The sequence below is a fragment of the Eurytemora carolleeae genome, unplaced genomic scaffold (assembly GCF_000591075.1).
Source record: "Eurytemora carolleeae unplaced genomic scaffold, Eaff_2.0 scaffold146, whole genome shotgun sequence".
NCBI lineage: Eukaryota > Metazoa > Arthropoda > Copepoda > Calanoida > Temoridae > Eurytemora > Eurytemora carolleeae.
In genome coordinates, this window is record NW_019396503.1 from 85844 (window position 1) to 105451 (window position 19608).

At 31.3% G+C, this 19608-nt stretch overlaps 3 protein-coding genes and 1 long non-coding RNA gene across 4 annotated transcripts; all 4 read right to left on the reverse strand.

The window, feature by feature from the left end:
- Positions 1–1137: 1137 nt before the first annotated feature.
- On the reverse strand, positions 1138–8856 carry LOC111704503 (uncharacterized). Its single transcript, XR_002765842.1, has 3 exons — positions 7555–8856; positions 7313–7470; positions 1138–2660 (listed from the first exon to the last, which is right to left on the reverse strand). It is a non-coding gene; the product is annotated as an uncharacterized LOC111704503 (long non-coding RNA).
- A 2397-nt stretch (positions 8857–11253) lies between these two features.
- On the reverse strand, positions 11254–12916 carry LOC111704501 (uncharacterized). The gene is made up of 4 exons (XM_023476747.1): positions 12744–12916; positions 12321–12441; positions 11712–12059; positions 11254–11587 (listed from the first exon to the last, which is right to left on the reverse strand). The coding sequence occupies exons 1-4, from the start codon at positions 12890–12892 to the stop codon at positions 11414–11416; spliced, it is 792 nt and encodes a 263-aa protein (XP_023332515.1). The 5' UTR covers positions 12893–12916; the 3' UTR covers positions 11254–11413.
- On the reverse strand, positions 12892–15690 carry LOC111704502 (39S ribosomal protein L14, mitochondrial). Its single transcript, XM_023476748.1, has 7 exons — positions 15631–15690; positions 15082–15233; positions 14704–14794; positions 14050–14137; positions 13832–13919; positions 13470–13557; positions 12892–13265 (listed from the first exon to the last, which is right to left on the reverse strand). Exons 2-7 carry the CDS (start codon positions 15131–15133, stop codon positions 13100–13102), a joined length of 573 nt encoding a protein of 190 aa, XP_023332516.1. The 5' UTR covers positions 15134–15233; positions 15631–15690; the 3' UTR covers positions 12892–13099.
- Positions 15691–16525: 835 nt separating this feature from the next.
- Positions 16526–19133, reverse strand: LOC111704491 (uncharacterized). The gene is made up of 4 exons (XM_023476737.1): positions 19075–19133; positions 17542–17644; positions 17113–17176; positions 16526–16621 (listed from the first exon to the last, which is right to left on the reverse strand). The coding sequence occupies exons 1-4, from the start codon at positions 19130–19132 to the stop codon at positions 16526–16528; spliced, it is 321 nt and encodes a 106-aa protein (XP_023332505.1). The 5' UTR covers position 19133.
- Between the last annotated feature and the right edge of the window lie 475 nt (positions 19134–19608).

Sequence of the window (19608 nt, forward strand, 5' to 3'; positions counted from 1 at the left end):
GATGTTTTTATTCTGTAAACAAATGTAAAACTATTTTTATCGAATTCATTAAAAAAAGAAAGATCAGCCAAAAAGAGGGCGATGTTAAATATTCAAAATTCATAGCCCCCACAAAAAGTATGAAAAGACAAATACGAAAAATTTATAAAACAATAAGATCCTTATCAAAACGTAAAACTCGATTGTCATTTTTTAAAGTTTCCTCAACGACTTCTTAACGTTTGGTTATTCTCTTTTTAAGTGTAATATACATATTTCTACAGAATATGAACTAAATAACGGCCTTGGCCTTTAAATTGTCTATATTTTAGAATACCCAATAAACCAACTAAATCGAGAGAAATCTTGATTTCACACCAATCTATAACTAGGTCAAATTCTTACGAAAATGCTGGTAGAACTTTGCAGCATCGTAATACTTATAACTCTGAATTTACTCTTGTGAGAGAAGTAACCTCTCTTGCTATGAATAGATTGTAAAACAAGACTAACAAAAATTTGCAGATTTTATAAAAAATCACTAATTTTCAAAAATCGAATTTTGACAGAAGTAAATTTTTTTTAAGTTCTATCATTCTTAAAACTTCCCTTGGGTCACGCGAGGTCCCACAAGAAATTTGAGCGTAATCGGTTCAGTTGTTTTGAAGTTTATTGGACACAAACGAACAAACAGCTAGACAAGCTAAGTATATATTTTTGTTTATAAAAAGACACTTCAAAAAATGCTTCGGCGCAGAACTTAATCTGGTAAATTTGGGCGGCTTAAGTCTTCCTACCCATGTACACCCTGAAATCATCTCTGGATTGTTCAGCAGATTGACCCATCCAACATCTCAGAACAAAACCCTTCAGCTTATAAATTAAAATTTCCCTTTCATATTTAACATTATAACTTTGTTTTACAGGATCTTATATTTTGATTTTGGTTTCAACAGTTACTCTTGACATTAATACCTAAAATGGCAAATATAAAAATTTGGCGAGTTATTGACTGAACTAAAGGCATAAAAATGCAGGGAGTTGTTGTAATGAGAGAAGCTTTTCTTCCATACATCAAATTTCAGAAAGAGGGCACCAAACCATTGCAGAAAGCTGCTGAGATCAGTACATTTATCATGTGCAGAATTTAGCTAGAGGCTATCGAAGCCCTACAGGAGGCAGCTGCTGTGCTTTATCAAATGCCTCCTGCAAGGCTTTTACACCCTCGAGCACCTTGAGGTGTAGCTGCAATCATGCACGTATCATCGTCTAATCTTCGGTTGAAATTATTCTCCACGCAAGATATTTTCATCTACTCTGACATTTTAGTTCATTCATGAAAGAAATTCCACAATATATAAAACCAAAACGATGCCAATTTTCAAATCTATAAAAATATATTTTGTTTGGTTTAAGGTAACTAATTACAAATATTTACACACTTTGCCTTTTTATAATATAGACTGTACCCTTTCTGAAGAAAAAAACGATTATTGGTTTCAGGACGAAAATCTTACTTAATTCTATAATTTAGATGTATTATAAGAATTAACGATCAAGAAACAAAAATTAACTTTAAACGTTAACAACCATTTGGTTGATTTTATAAGAATTAACGATCAAGAAACAAAAATTAACTTTAAACGTTAACAACCATTTGGTTGATTTAAGTGATTATACAAGATTGACGATAATAATGATAATAACCCATTAATTGATTTGAACCAGTGTACTCTAAAGAGCTATGAAAAATATAAAAGCGCTTTAGAAGATTTTGACTCTATTTTGATTAAAGCAAAATTACTCATTCTGTTCATTAAGAAGTTCACTGTTCACTGATCACAGGGCTTTGGTTCATAATTCATCATTTGCATTCATAAGATCTGTACCCCTCTCACTATTCTTCAAGTGTTTATATCTTTAAAGATTGAACTGAATCTTATAATTAGAAACTTTCAATATTTACAAGGTTGATTTTGTTGTATTTCTCTTAATAAAAGTTTGAAGAATATATAAGACAATATTCTGGTATTGTCTTACTTCACAGTCTTCATTCTACTCCATGAGATACTACATATATCCTGGAAACCTGATTTAGTCAGTTTTCTACACCCTATACAGGTTCAGTTCCTCCAGCATAGGGAGAGATATTCCATCCTTGATTCCCTTCACTGTTATATTAGTCCGGGATACGTCTAGAACTCTAAGTTTAGACTCAGAAACTCTTAAAACCTCTGTTAGTCCTTCATCTGTCAGATTAAAACACCAAGACAGGTTCAGTACATCAAGGTTAGGAAGAGAGTTTACTCCTTCCTCTACTCCAACCCCCGTAATGTTAGAACCAGATAGATCTAATTCTCTGAGATTACTCCCGTATCTGTTCAATATCTCAACCAGTCCTTGATCTGATAACGACCTCCAACCTGTCAGTATCAGCTTCTTTAGGTTATGAAGAGCGCTGGGGAGACGACCAATGTTATCTCATGTATTCCACATATTACGAATAGTAACAGATCTTAGATTAATATTGGAGAATATAGTCAACACGATATCCTCCTCATCCTCTCTACTCCTCACACCACACAACCCTATACTGATAGTTTCCATTTCCTCGTGTTCCTCCACCAAGTATTTGAACGCTGGACCACAACCAGGAGGACTAAGAGAAGGGATTTCCAATTCTAAAAAGAAACAGCTATTAAACATTTTATCAAGTATTACATTATTTAACAGAATAAAAATTGAGCCAAATATTTTTAGCCTGAAATAATAATGACCAAAACCACAGAATGAAAATTTTTGAGATTTCAAACTCCGAAATATTTTACATTTTATTTAAATTTTATAAGAATTTGATAAAATTTCCACATTTATTATTGATATTGTCTTCCTTTATCAAAAATATTATATTTTACATCAACAATATCTCTAAGAAAGAACTTAGATTTTACCCTTACATAAATTGGCAACATTTTATGAATCTAATTTTAACATATCCGGGAAAAGAACTGAGTTCTTATATCAAACTGAAAAATTGAGTTTCAGTTTAATCTTGTCACATAAAAAATGTACAGCGAGGCTTGCTTTTTATAGTGACATGTACAAATTTAAAAAAATCCAGCCCTTTATGAAATATTTTTTTAAATACAGGATTTCTGACAGTTAAAATCTTAGAAAAGAATTGAATTGGTATTTTTCGTCAAGCTTAATGCAATGTTGGAAATAGATTAATACAATGAAAGAACCTGTAAAATCTTTCCCTGGGATGTTTAGAAAGATGAAAATTTCCTTGTATGATAATTGAAGGACTGAAATATGGTTTTGGTGAATTACATTGACGTACAAAGCCTAGGGGTGTCAGAAATATTTTTTTTTGCATTTTTTTGAAAACGTCCCATAAACCTATAAAAGATTTATTTTGATAAAACTTTTTGTTCTGGGTGATTGCATATATTTATAGAAAACTTTCTTAAAGGAAAATAATTATTGATAATTATTGCTTTACGTCGAGTAGATATCCTTAAACATATCGATGTGAAACCTTTCAGAAAGTAGGAAGGATTCTGCAGAAAAACGTTGCCAAACCAAACAGAATTTTTATTTTGAACAAAATTATTTAGAACTTATATAGAAGCTTCTCTTGGTTGCACTTTACTCTAGTTTTGCTTTAATTTCATTTGTGTAAAACCGAATAAAAAGACGCCCGGATTCGGGATTTAAGTGAGGGTGGGGCAAGATTTTTTAGGAACAAAAAAAATCATAATTAGGACCAATAAAACGCGCTGCAGGTGACAATTTTTTTTGACTTAAAAGACTCAAAAAGAGTCAAAATTAATGATTAAAGACTAAAAAACTAGATTTTTAACCTTTTACACATTATAGTTTATGAAGACAGATATTTTTCAAATTCGATATCGTCTTTTTAAATAATTCTTAGATTTAGTGATACCTACTGTGAAAGCTGTGATCCATAAGATCCATAAGTATAAATTTGATTTATAATTAACTAATACAATATATAACACAACAAGAGTGAGCACATATTAAACTGTACACGAATATAATTAGAGATAACGGTCAGTTATAGTCTAGGTTATGTACACTGTTCACAATACAGTACACGCTACAGAACATGTACATTTGTACAATTAGGAGGAAAAAGTGTCAACCACAACATTTCATGAAATTCTAATCTAATATCACAATTATGTACAAATTCAAATTGTACAACGTCTGTACAACAAGAACCAGAGCTAAAAATGATATAAAATCAAATATTGAAGAATAAAATGGATAAAAATAATAATTGAGTATCTAAGCTTTGTGTTCTGATTAATGTAATTATAATCTTTCTTTTATCTGATTTCAAGATTGCAGTCAAACAAAACATATTAGTGTAACGTACATTGTACAGGATGATCGTACTGCACTCTGTACAGATCTCAATCTTCCTGGTTCAGTTTCCCCAAATATAGAATTATCTTTCTTGATTCAGTTCCTCAAAATATAGAATTATCTCCTGGTTCAGTTCCTCAAGATATAGAATTATCTCCTGGTTCAGTTCCTCAAAATATAGAATTATCTCCTGGTTCAGTTTCTCCAAAATATAGAATTATCTCTCTGGTTCAGTTTCTCCAAATTTAAAATTATCTCCTGGTTCAGTTTCTCTAAATATATAGAATTATCTTACTGGTTCAGTTTCTCCATATATAGAATTATCTCACAGGTCCAGTTTCTCCAAATATAGAATTATCTCCTGGGTTTAGTTTCTCCAAATATAGAATTAACTCCTGGTTCATTTTCTCCAAATACAAAATTATCTTTCTGGTTCAGTTTCTCCAAATATGGAATCATCTCCCAGGTTCAGTTTCTCCAAGTATTGATATTTTCCAGGTTTTTTTCTCCACATATAGAAGTATCTCCCAGGTTCAGTTTCTCCAAATATTAAAATATCTTCCAAGGTTCAGTTTCTCCAAATATAGAATTATCCTTCAAGGTTCAGACTCTCAAAATATAGAATTAGTTTCCAGGTTCAGTTTCTCCAAATATATGATTATCTTCCTGGTTCAATTTCTCCAAATGTGGAATTATCTTTTAGGTTCAGTTTCTCCAAATGTAGAATTTTTTCCAGGTTCAGTTTCTCCAAGTATAAAATTATCTCCCAGGTTCAGTTTCTCTCAATAAAGAAATATCTTTTAGGTTCAGTTTTTCAAAATAAAGATTTAACTCCCGGGTTCAGTTTCTCCAAATATTAAATTATCTCCCAGGTTCAGTTTCTCTAAATATAGAATTATTTTCCAAGATTCAGTTTCTTCAAATATAGAATTGTCTTCAATTTCTGGTATCCGTGTTCTGGTATCCGTATTCTGGTATCCGTATTCTGGTATCCGTATTCTGAAATGATAGAACAAAATCACGAATAAGAGTGGATGTAGTAAACGAACTTAAATCTTAAGCAACACAAACCTCTTCTCAATAAAACAATCAAAAGTTGGTAAATACAAGAATTACAAGATAAATACGACAAGAGTAAATATTCACTGTATTTATATTATCATCAGATATCAACCTTAAAAAGGCCTGAAATATGTTAAAAATAACATTTTTGTTGTTGTTGACAAATAAAAACATGTGACAACTGATTTTAATATTTACTTATCAATGACATAATGACATTTCAGAAATGTAACTTTTATATATTTTAATATCATCAGGAGGGTTTAAAATGAAAGTGTTTGAAAAATGTATTTTAATATTCAATTCATATTTTTTAGACATTCCTCTGAGTCATGAACAGACTTCCACTGTTCCCTCTCGGAGTAATTCTGCTCTCCCTCAGAGAAGTTCTGTTCTACCTCAGGGGAGTTCTGTTCTACCTCAGATGAGTTCTGTTCTCCTACAGAGGAGTTCTGATATACCTCAGAGTAGCTCTTTTCCTCCTGAGCCAGGTATTACTAGAAATTCATTAAAACGTTTGTTGAATAGTAAACAATTTTAATCCCGTATTTTTACTCACAATTTCATGATTTTGGGTATAAGCGTGCATAAATATATCTTAGTATTTTTCTTCTTTATTTTTTTGACAATTAAAATTTGACAATTTTGCTAATTTTAGACATAGCAATTTTTTTTGTTTCAGCCAACAACAAGAGAAAATTTGAAGAACAGACAACAGAAGATTTTTACACCTCTAGCTTTGAAGAAATTCCAGAAAATGGATTAATTGCTGACGCAATTATCCAGCAATACAAAAAAGAAGAATTAATGAAAAGTACAGCTTTGAGTTGATGAAATTTTCTCTAACTCTTCAAGGATATTCAAGAAAAGCTTACAACTATGTCAGAGAGACCAATTCTGGAATCAGGCACAAAAATACTAAGCTAATACTGTTTAAAAATGATTTACTTTTAAATTATCCATTTTAAATAGTTAATGAAATAAATAATTGTACAAAATTTGATATTTTTTTGGCCATTAAAAGTTTGGTAATTTCTTGTAGAAGAAACTACAACTTACAAGAGAAAAGAGTTAAGTTTTTATAAACAAGGTTTAAAATTTGAATGGACAGGCTTGTTGGCCAAGCGCTGTGGCCACCTTAATGTGCACATTTTATTAAGTACATTGTAGTACCCTGTACCCTGAAGCACTCTGTATACCCTGTTACCATCACTTTCCATAAATAGATTTGGGACTTACAAATTGGTATTTTTGCCATTCCTCCCTTCAATGAATCATCAGCTGTTAAGTTTTAAACCATATCAACAGAATCTCTTCTTTACTGTTATACACAAATGAAAATAATGCAAAACTAGTGTAAAATGCAACCCAGAAAAGCTTCTATATAAGTTCTAAATATTTTTGTTCAAAATAAAAATTCTGATTGGTTTGGCAAATTTTTTTTGCAGAATCTTTGCTACTTTCTGAAAGGTTTTACATCGGTGTTTAAGGATATCTACTCTATAAAAAGCAATATTTATCAATAATTATTTTGACTCAAACTCTTAACTAAATGAATGTAAAAAAATATGCCGGTTTCAGAAAGTTTTAGATAGGTATTTGCAATCATCCAGAACCAAAAGTTTTACAGAAGTTTTTAATGGACAAAAAAATCATTTCTGACACCCTAGGCTTAGTACGCCAATATAATTTACCAAAACCATACTGCAGTCCTTCAATTATCATACAGGGAAATTTTCATCTTTCTAAACATTCTAGGGAACGATTTTACAGGTTCTTTGCCCTTGACAATGGAGGAGTTACTTAAACTTTTATCATACCATTTTTAACCGGTTTGGAACTTAGTAAAGCTTGTCATATTTGAAATAGTTGTTACCTTGAATGATACTAATATCTGCTACTGTTCTCAGCTTGTTCTTATCTACTTCATCACATATCTTCCAAACCTTGAAGATGCTCTCCAGCTCATTTATCTGACTCAGCAAGGTTAAAACTCGTAGCTCTTAGGGAGATTTTATCCTTCTTAGGCAAAAACTAAAATATTAGAGTAACATGTTAAAATCCTAATTTTCAGTTTTTAAGAAACAATAATTCTATATTTTGTTCAAATATAAATACCTTGAGTAAGTGTCTCATATTATCATCGATCATATTCTTCAAGTCAGACATCTTGAGATAATAATAACTCTGAAATTAATAATTTCATGCCAAGAGGAACCATTTGGGAACAAAACTCGCGAAATAAAGGCATATTTACGCTAAATTCGCAAAAAGGAAGAAATTCGAAAGAAAAAAAGTTTAAAGTTTCAACAAAATTGATAGTTTTAAACATGTAAGCCTTACGACATTGGGCTGCACAGCTATAAGGGAATAGAAAATCTGACTTGTGGCAAAAACTCAATTCCAAGTTATTTACACGCTACAGAACATGTACATTTGTACAATTAGGAGAAAAAACTGTTAACCACAACATTTCATGAAATTCTAATCTAATATCACAATTATGTACAGATGTAAATTGTACAAAATCTGTACAAAAAGAACCAGAGCTAAAAATGATGTAAAATTAATTATTGAAGAAAAAAATGGATGAAAATAAATATTGAGTATCTAAGCTTTGTATTTTGATTAATGTAATTATAATCTTTCTTTTATCTGATTTCAAGAATGCAGTCAAACAAAACATATTAGTGTAACGTACATTGTACAGGATGATCGTACTGCACTCTGTACAGATCTCTATCTTCTTGGTTCAGTTTCCCCAAATATGTGACTATCTTCCTGGTTCTATTTCTCCTAATATAGAAATATCTTCCTGGTTCAGTTTCTCCCAATATAGAATTATCTCCCTGTTCAGTTTCCCCAAATATGAAACTATCTTCCTGGTTCAGTTTCTCCTTTTATAGAATCATCTTCCTTGGTTCAGTTTCTCCAAATAAAGAATTATCTTTCTTGGTTCAGCTTCTCCAAATATAGAATTATCTTCCAGGTTTAGTTTCTCCAAATATAGAATCATCTTCCTTGGTTCAGTTTCTCCAAATAAAGAATTATCTTTCTTGGTTCAGTTTCTCCAAATATAGAATTATCTTCCTGGTTCAGTTCCTCCAAATATAGAATTATCTTCCTTGTTTCAGTTCCTCCAAATATAGAACTATCTTCCTGGTTCAGTTTCTCCAAATATTGAACTATCTTCCTGGTTCAGTTTCTCCAAATAAAGAATTATCTTTCTTGGTTCAGTTTCTCCAAATATAGAATTATCTTCCTGGTTCAGTTCCTCCAAATATAGAATTATATTCCTGGTTCAGTTCCTCCAAATATGGAACTATCTTCCTGGTTCAGTTTCTCCAAATATGGAACTATCTTCCTGGTTCAGTTTCTCCAAATATAGAACTATCTTCCTGGTTCAGTTTCTCCAAATATAGAATCTTCCTGGTTCAGTTTCTCCAAATATGGAACTATCTTCCTGGTTCAGTTTCTCCAAATATGGAACTATCTTCCTGGTTCAGTTTCTCCAAATATAGAACTATCTTCCTGGTTCAGTTTCTCCAAATATAGAATCATCTTCCTTGGTTCAGTTTCTCCAAATAAACAATTGTCTTTCTTGGTTCATTTTCTCCAAATATAGAATTATCTTCCTGGTTCAGTTCCTCCAAATTTAGAATTATCTTCCTGGTTTAATTTCTCAAAGTATAGAATTATCTTCAGGTTCAGTTTCTCCAAATATAGAATTATCTTTCTGGTTCAGTTTCTCCAAATATTGATATCTTCCAGGTTTAGTTTCTCCAAATATGAAATTATCTTCCAGGTTTTTTTCTCCAAATGTAAGGTCCAGTTTCTCCAAATATAGAATTATCTTCCTGGTTCAGTTCCTCCAAATATAGAATTATCTTCCTGGTTCAGTTCCTCCAAATATGGAACTATCTTCCTGGTTCAGTTTCTCCAAATATAGAACTATCTTCCTGGTTCAGTTTCTCCTTATATAGAATCATCTTCCTTGGTTCAGTTTCTCCAAATAAAGAATTATAAGGTTCAGTTTCTCCAAATGTATAATTTTTTCCAGGTTCAGGTATGTTAGGTCCAGGATTATGATCTTGTATTCTCTCTATCTTCTATATCTACAAGGACATGGCTTGAGCTAGGAAATGTTTCAGCTCCTTGTAATGGGTTGCCTTGCTACCAGCGGGAGAAGAGGGTGCAGTTTCACGACCAATATACTGCAGTAACCTAAATACAAAAATATTATTCAAAAATATTAAACACGTGTCCGGAATTTTCCAGTCCAATTAAAATTTTGAATTCAAGAAAAAAATTCGTTTTTTGAAAAAAATATAAAAAAGGGTTACTCATGGGGTAATCAAGGGTTTCCTCAAAAATTCCGCCAGTTTGGTTTAGGCGTTTGGCCAGCTATAGCTTACATACTTACTTGATACTTGTGAAGTAATTCTCCATCTTCCAAATAGGAATATTGAGAATATCTTGATTTCTTCATGTGTGGTCTGCTATAGATCAGATGAAGCTTCAGTTTTTCTCAAATCAGCAGCCACTCCATTCTCAATGATTCTTATCATACAGTTGTTTAAACTGACCTGGATTTTTTGCATGTTTAAAATCATAGGGTAAAGTATTCCATAGGTCAATAACTCTGTTTGAGAAAAAATTCTTCCTTATCTCCAGTTTAGCAACAGGTTTAACAAGATTAAGACTGTCTTGATTTAACCTTGTGACTTGTTCTCTCAAACCAACAAATTTAAACCAGGTGTTCTTGTCAACATTGTCAAATCCATTGACTGTCTTAAATGTTTGAATCATGTCTGCTCTTTTTCTTCTATTCTCAAGTGTTTGAAGATTCAGCTCCTTGAGTTGTTCTTCATATGTTGATCCCTTTGTATACATATATTAGCGAAGAGCGTTATTATAAAGATTAAGGGTTGTGTGTTTGATTTAATAATTAGATTAGCATTGATCAGAAAAGAAAATCTAGCTTATTTTCGTAAATTATCATGAAAAGGTTTTCACAATGAGTTCTAAAAGTCTCTCCGTTCTGCAGTATTTAAAATTGAAATTCCTTTAGCAAAAAGTGTAGTGTAAATCTTGGATTATATTCATCCCATTATATGCGATACATTTTTACTCTAACCTCCGTAGATGAATTTTCATGTATTTTCAATGTCAATAGTGGGGCGCTTGATTCAAGACTTCAAGTAAGTAAACAAGTATCAAATGCCTCCTGCAAGGCTTTTACACCCTCCAGCACCTTGAGGTGTAGCTGCAATCATGCACGTATCATCGTCTAATCTCAGTTGAACTTATTCTCCACGCAAGATATTTTCATCTACTCTGACAATTTAATTCATTCTGAAAGAAATTCCACAATATAGCAAACCAAAACGATGCCAATTTTCAAATCTATAAAAATATATTTTGTTTGGTTTAAGGTAACTAATTACAAATATTTACACACTTTGCCTTTTAACGATATACAAATATTTACATACTTTGCCTTTTAACGATATACAAATATTTACATACTTTGCCTTTTAACGATATAGACTGCGCCCTTTCTGAAAAAAAAAACAGAAATTGGGGAATTCATAAGTTGCAGAAAAAAAACGATTATTGGTTTCAGGACGAAAATCTTACTTAATTCTATAATTTAGATGTATTATAAGAATTAACGATCAAGAAACAAAAATTAACTTTAAACGTTAACAACCATTTGGTTGATTTTATAAGAATTAACGATCAAGAAACAAAAATTAACTTTAAACGTTAACAACCATTTGGTTGATTTAAGTGATTATACAAGATTGACGATAATAATGATAATAACCCATTAATTTATTTGAACCAGTGTACTCTAAAAAGCTATGAAAAATATTTAAGCGCTTTAGAAGATTTTGACTCTATTTTAATTAAAGCAAAATTACTCATTCTGTTCATAAAGAAGTTCACTGTTCACTGATCACAGGGTTTTGGTTCATAATTCATCATTTTCATGTTCGGGGGAGTTTGGTTCCTGCTGCAGGGACGGAGTTGGAGAGGAGTAACCAGGCTTGTTCATGTTTTCAACCTTTTTTTTCCAGTATTCTCGCTGATATTCTAAAACCTCTAGTTTCATAGAATTGATGCTGTTCATCCAGTTTATTTTCTCCTAAACATTACATTTTAATTGGGCTCATAAGATCTGTTTGAAAAAAATATTCTTTTTTAAAAAAAAAATTCTCTAAAAACTTTGGAAGAAAACTTCTGAAGTTTTAAAGTAAAAATACACAAACCTTAAAGTATTTCTCCTCCCAATGTGCAGGTCCAAGTCCTATACTAGTATTTGAGCTGGGTCCAGCTGACTTGAGAGTCTGAATGTATCTAGCTTGAGAACCTTTAGTTGTGGTTGCCGAGGTCCTAGATCCACCAGAAGATAGTGAACGGGTAGGACGTGATGCTGATGCTTCAAATTTAGCGTCAATTACAGGTACATAGATAGAAGTGACGTTAGAACCTTCCGGCGCACCACAGGGTTCTATTCGATGCCTCTTTTCTTCATTTGTATTTGATTCAGGGATGTAATTATGGTCATAGCTAGTATCTCCATTTACACAGTTTAGACTTCCTTCATCAAATGATTCCTGCAAGAAAAACATTCGATCAAAAATAAATTTTAAGAAATCCCAGGGCAATGTGCACCCATTTTTATAAATAAATTACAGGATCGAAAATCCATGCAACAGCTTCTCATTTGAAAAGATTCAGAGATTTTTCAATTTTATTCATGAATTTACTAAAATCTAGAAATTTCTATTTTAATTCTTTAATTCTGACCAGCCGATTTATAAAAACAGCAAAACAACGTCTTGACGGTTATCGAAATTAAACAAACATGGACTCACTATATCCGCAAATCTTCTTTTCTTCTTCGCTTTCAAATCATTGTATTTTCTTCTAATTTGTTGATGATCCAGCCCAACTACGTTATTTTCAATAAAAATGTCGAGCACTTTATCCCAAGCACTGAAATAAAATTAAATTTAGAAAACATAATTTTATTTAAATAGTTGCATAAATTTCAGACAATTAAAATTGTGCCTTCCTTTGAAATAATCACATTAACCTTTTCTTAATCTTTTATCTGAGAGCATTTTCTTTATGTAAATTATTGGATAAAATTCTCCACAATACTGATAGAAATTTACTTTTATGAATTTTTTTGTAAATGGGACATCTTCTCAATCGCTGTTTAAGGAAACAAAAACAAAAACAAACAAACGAACAAACAATAGAAATACAAATAAAGAAATAAAAAATAAGCTTACTATTCTCTTGTCCAAATTTTGCTATCATTAATGAGGACGCTTTTGATATCCTGTGTTCCCTCCAGTTTACCGTGGACGATATCCAGGAGCAAATTCTCCTCCCACATCTCCCATCTCTTTCTTTCCTTTCCATATTTACGCTCTTTCATTCTGAAACAAGGAATTCTTAATATTATCTTTTCTAAATGGCATTTTGTTTTTAAACTTCTAACTAGCTGGATTTTAATTCCCCGACGCTAAATTTTCCCTTGTTCAACTCGAGTATCATTTACAAAGGGTCATGTTATAACAACAAAGTGTTTTGGACAGAAGATAAAAAAAAATTTTTAGAGTACGAATTAATTTTGTTTTTAAAACTAAATCCAATTGGAGGCAATTGCTAAAAGTTTAGTGTAGTCTGCTTTCTTTGGATTGGAATCCCTTTTCAGGATTGGACGGATCACGTTTGGAAGAGGAGCAGTGATCCTTGTTCCACTTGGATTCCCGTTTTCTTCAATCAGAACCACATTGTTACTGTCAAACCTAAAAAATAAAAAATCTAAGAAACTATCAATCATTTTTTTTTACAGAGGTCTTTTTATCTAACATGAAATGTAGTTAAATATTTATAACATTTCTGATATAATTTCTCAAGTATGACAGTATTAAACTTCTATACCCTTATGACTTTTCATAATTAAAAAAGAAAGAAGATATTCCAAGAATTAATGCAGTTAACAATTTGACCTCGGTATTCCATGCAATTGTTTTGCTTTTAATCCAACAATAATTCCCTTTTTCTTCTGTCCCATTACAGCACAAAGCACACGGTCACCTAGACATTTATTAGCATTATTTACGGTCACGCGGTCATTTATTAACCTAAAAAGAATGGATTTACAATACACAAGGCGTTCAAAATAAGTACAGTAAAGATCCGGGCTCTATTTAGAAGTCAGCGGCTTTAGATCTGTTTTGTAAAAAATAGATCCGGATTCGGATCCAATTAAAATTTTTTATAATTTACTCACAAAAAATTCCAAAAATGTCTTTTTTTTTGCTAGTTTTTATGTAGAATCACAGAAGCACTGATTTTTCTGATTGCTTACCTAGTTTACCCTGAGCCTCATGAGGTCTATGTTTATGTTTCTCTGAGTAAACCTGGATTATCATTGCTGGACGACCCATAGCTTGAGACTGAAAATATAAAAATAAATAACCGAAAATGTAAATAAAATAGCCAAGACAATTGAAAATTATAAAAAAAATGAAAATTAAATAACGAAAATAATAATGATAATAATAATAATAATAATATTTCAAATACCTGCCGACTAAGCGCCGAATTATCAACACATTTCATCGTGGATTGTTTCTGAACCCCGTAGGTGTTATAAAATATATTCGTTCGATGCCTAAATGAACAACAATAAAAATACTCAGGGGTAATAAGGTAAATATTACTAACATTGGACAATGCAAATTGTTTCTAAGTAATACATAACAATACTTCAGGGAAGGTTATCTAAACATTTAATTGATGGAAACAGCTGTGATATTCTCTATGAAATATTTAAGATTGATTTCTATGCTAAAAAAGACAGTATCTTGAGGGTTTAACTATGCCAAGTCCATTTATAGAGTTGCTGTCCAATTCACAACGGTACCCCTAAAAGCTTAGTCTAATCAATAATGCATGAGAACTAATCCATCATCTCGTTCATCATTTCTAAATTTGGTTTCTCTATCAAGTGACTTACAAACAATATGGAGGAAATCGGTCAAAATTAAAACTTTTCAAGTTAAAAAAACTATATCCTTCATGTTATTTAATTATTATTACAAACAATTATATAGGCTACTGTTGCGAATTGGCCATTTCACTCTTTAAATGGAAGGTCACGTGAAATTACAACGATACAACGATACAAAAATGTCCAGTCTTAAACGTGAAATATGATTAATTGTTCATTATTCTTACCTCCTGTGAGTGTAGTTATCCTTATAATTGGGCCAAACTGCTGCCGGTGGGAAAAATGGTAATCTCCACATTTTTTCATTTACACTCAAACCTGGAGATCAATTCTGACTTTAGAAAAACTAAATGTGGCAAAATAAAAAAACATTTAAAGCATTTTGCTCTTAAACCAGCACATTATAAACCTCCTAATCACTAAATAGTATTTAAATAATGTTTGCTCACTTTGCGAACAAAATAATAAGGAATAGTATCGTTCATACATGAAAAAGGGAGCTTTAAGTGATAATTATGAGCTAAATCTAGAGAAGGGTGCAGTAATCTTAGTTTATATTATTGTTTCGTTAAACTCCTACAATAATTAGTTAGAATTTAACTATCCTGTGGAAAAACCTCTGGTTTGAAGGCCAAGGACATTTTTTAATGAAAACATCTGAAAACTTAGCTTATAATTGTTTATTGTGTGTTGCAGTACAAATATATATTCTTATTTACATCATCCTTTAATCTCACAACCCTCTTCACGTCTATACCTGAAATAAAACTATTGTCAACCATGAAAATTACAGGGTAAGAAGAAAATTGACAAAAAGCAGGAAAACATTTCCTTCAAAGGACAGTGGCATGTGTGATTTAGAATTTAGAACGTGCGTTTCCTTTAAAGTTTTGTCTGATCAAGTAATTAGGTATCCATGTTTTTGTGCTTGAAAATTGTTCATTTGCATTTGTAGTTTCTCTGCAGAAGTGACTTGCGCATTTCTTGTTTCACGGAAACAGTGCTGAAATTATTCACACCAGAAAAACGACGTTATCTTCCACATAATTGATCAGATAAAGATCCCATGGATAACCTTGTGAATCGGACATGATCCTCTAAGAAAGGGGGGTCACTTAAACATTACGACGACAGTCTCTTTAATAAATACTCACCCTGTATTGGATAATGGTAACAAGCCACTCGTCCGCCTAACCGTAGAAATTCGACTTTACAATAAGGCAAATTACTTTTTGAGTCCAAAAGGGACAGTCAATGTGGAATTACAGCGATCTTATATTGATTTAAATTAAATTTAATTTCTAGTTTCAGTAAATATTGCAGCAAATTATCAACCACTTTTTACAATTTTCCGTTTTGAATATCATGGTTCATGAGTTAAAAAAGTTTAAACTTTGATTGTTTCTTTACTTCTTATTTGAACAATGTTGCTTAATTGCCTAGTTTTGGTTTTATCTGCTTAAGATGCCTGGGTACAAGGAAGGAAACTACAGCTGTCGCTGCGGCCAGATCAGTATCAAGTACATCCTCCTCTCTACAACAACATGTCATGTACATTGTACAGTTTACAAATGTACAGTGTGAACTGGCAAGATATTTAAGTATCCTCCTCTCTACAACAACATATCATGTACATTGTACAGTTTACAAATGTACAGCGTAAAGGTTTTTAAGGTCATGTACAAATGAATTGCGCGCACTTTCAATTTATCTGATAATTTTGGCCATAATGCACATTTCATGGTGGTACATTAGAGAACTACGTCAGGATCGGAGAAAACTGCCAAAATCAAAAGGAACCAGTTTTCTCTAGTTTCCAACATTATTTTAAGTCATACTGTACAAGTATACTCCTTGAACCAGTAACTATATATTGATTATAATGTACATTCCACAAGTGTACTGGGACAGAATGTGTACGGTGAGGTTATAATGAAAGTGTACTGTGTGTTCTCTATGAACTGTCAAGATGTTTTTAATCTTTGTCAGTTTGTTTTAATCTTTGTGAAGAAACAATNGTATGGGTTTACTTAGTTTCTATATTTACTCCTAGGCCACTAGCACCATATCTCTATAAATAGATTTATTGGCAATAGCAATAAGTTCTGGTTCTATATCTACTCCTAGGTCACTAGCACCATATCTCTATACATAGATTTATTAGCAATAGCAATAAGTTCTGGTTCTATATCTACTCCTAGGCCGCCAGCACCATATATCTTAAACACTTAGGTTTATTGGCAATATATTTAGATTTGTTAGCAATATATTTAAATTTCTTAGCAACCCATTAAGATTTGTTGGCAGTATATTCAGATTTGTTAGCGATATGATTAAATTTAATAGCAACACACTTAAAATCTTTACCAAAATATTTACATTTACTAGTAACATATTTAGATTTATAGGCAGCAAAAGAGATTTTAGCAAATAAATAGATTTACTAACAAAAGCATTAAATTTCTATCTAGATAATTGCAGAAAAATGTTATGAAGAGAAATATAATTTTGGGGGATTTCAAGAACAGACAAATTTCAAAAACTGGATAATTCTCATGTTTGTTTTAAACAAAATAAAATCTTAGGAATTCATCTAAAAATTTTGCATTTCTGCTTTAATACTTCTTAATTATTACCTTAGCAGCGGTGATGTTAATAGTTCCGTGCCCACATCCTAGATCCACTAGATAGTCAGTCTTACTACAGTAAATAGTTGATAGTTAGAACCACTAGATAGTCAGTTTTACTACAGTAAATAGTTGATAGTTAGATCCACTAGATAGTCAGTCTTACTGCAGTAAATAGTAATAGTTAGATCCACTAGATAGTCAGTCTTACTACAGTAAATAGTAATGGTTAGATCCACTAGATAGTCAGTCTTACTACAGTAACTATTTAATAGTTAGATCCACTAGATAGTCTTATTTAGTTAGGGTCTGACTACAATAGAGTAAGTTTTTAATTGCATTTTCTCAGCTTGTTTATTTGATATTAACTAGTAAAAACAATAAGAATAATACAATGAACATAGAAAACGAAGAGGAAATAAATATAAAGCATTAAACCTGATTTGAAGAGTATCAAGGATAAGATCAATAGCTTTCTGTGGAGTAGCAACAAACGGAGACAACGCGTGCAGATCTCCGTAGGGAACTGCGGTTTGTGTCTCTAAATGAGAAAAGAGGGTCAAACTTTCTAGAAAAANGGGGCAAACTCAGGTGCGAGTAAAAGGAACGTGAGTATCAACATTCATGAGAAATATTGCCGTTTTCCTTAATTAATTTAATGTAAATTTAATTTTAAAAATTCAGTCTAAACCTTAAGTATTCAAAACCTGACTGAAAAAAGTATGCCCAAGATAATCGAATAAAAACAAAATTAATATTTAGGGTTAGTTACAACTTAAAAAGTCGAAACACACACATAATGTTCACACATCTAAATAAATTCGATGGTTAATAAGAAAAACAAAATGAAAAAAACTTAAAATTAGAAGAAAATTAAATAGCTGGAGAATTTTGCAATAAAGCAAGTCCTAAAGAAATTTCTTTCTTTCAGTACAGCACACACCAAACTTGAATACCATGTAACAGTCGGTAGACAAAATCCACTGGCACATATTTCGATTCAATTCTTTCAACAAACCTCTGTACACATTATATATATCATTAACTTTTTATAGATTCAGTGGCAGGATAAAAAAATTATGATATTATGTAGTTCTGATTCAAGAAAAAACAAGGAATGAATTTACTAATATAAAACGGGCAACTATATTAAGTGTAAGAATAAAGTTAATATTTTGTCAGAAGCAATTACCAAAGCAACGGTTATTTAAGGGAAACATGATAAATATCTTCATTCATATTCATTCATATATTTATTCAACTACAAAGCATGAGATATTACAAATAGGCAGTCACAATTTACTATGCAGTTTTGACCCGCCTAACCAGGTTTGGTTGTTTTGAGTGGTTGGCCCGAAGTTAACTAACGATACTGAATATAATTGGTTACATATATCAAGATATGTTTTTGGATAGGTAAGGAGTTGATTGGAAGGAACGAGATTGTCAGGTGATCTGTGGCAGGGTGAGATCAGAGGGATTTTTATGTAGAGATAAATTAAAATACAGGGTGTTAATGATGGTAGTTACAGAAACAGAAATAAGTTAATAAAGTTTCAGTTAATTTAGTTTTTGTATAAAATTTATTCACACGATATACAGCTAGGTTTTTCGCTTTTAAACCTCTCATAATTCTCAGATAAATATTGATTACTCTTTGTTTAAATATTTTTGCAGATTTAGTTTCTTTAAGGTCAATTTCAATTTCATTCCACAATTTAGGAAACATTGCGGACGGAAAGCTTTCTTAATTTTTGTTTAAAATGCAGCATACATCTTAACCTAAACTAAACTTGAGAAATTTCGTCACGGATAATTTTTCTTTAAATAAAATCACAATGAATTTAAATTTAATATACCATAAGAAATTGAATGAAGCTGTTATTAATAATTTTAATTTATGTACTTTTACCAAAATATTTCCCAATTAAATCTTTATTTAGCCTAAAATATAAACATGAAAAAACCAACCTAGATCTTGGAAAGGCGCAGCCCATGCCGAGTCGCCTTCATTTTCAGACATTTTCATCCTGAAGAAATATCTATCTTTTAGACCCAAGTTAATAACTATTTATCACAGATTACACTTAACTTACATTAAATATAAATTACAAATATTATAGATATTTGAACACGTAGCTAGCTAGTTCCATCTTGTATTCATGTTTTAAAACAAACATTGTTTAAATACCGCTCAATATTTAGATATCTCTTATGAAGTCGTGATCTACCAAATCAATAATCTGTACAATTGACACTGTACAGTGTACATGCATTGTTTACAGATTAATATCAGTATGAATAGCGCAGAGGTTTCTGAAGAAAAAATAAATCAAAACGTCGATAAATAGAATTATACTTTAGCAATTGGCACAGCATTGAACTTTACAATTTTAAAATTAATTACAATACATTATATGATTATGGTAACAACATATTATCTAAAATACATACACAGTTTTAAGTTTGATTATAGTTACTAATGTTTTCTTTATAATTTTTACC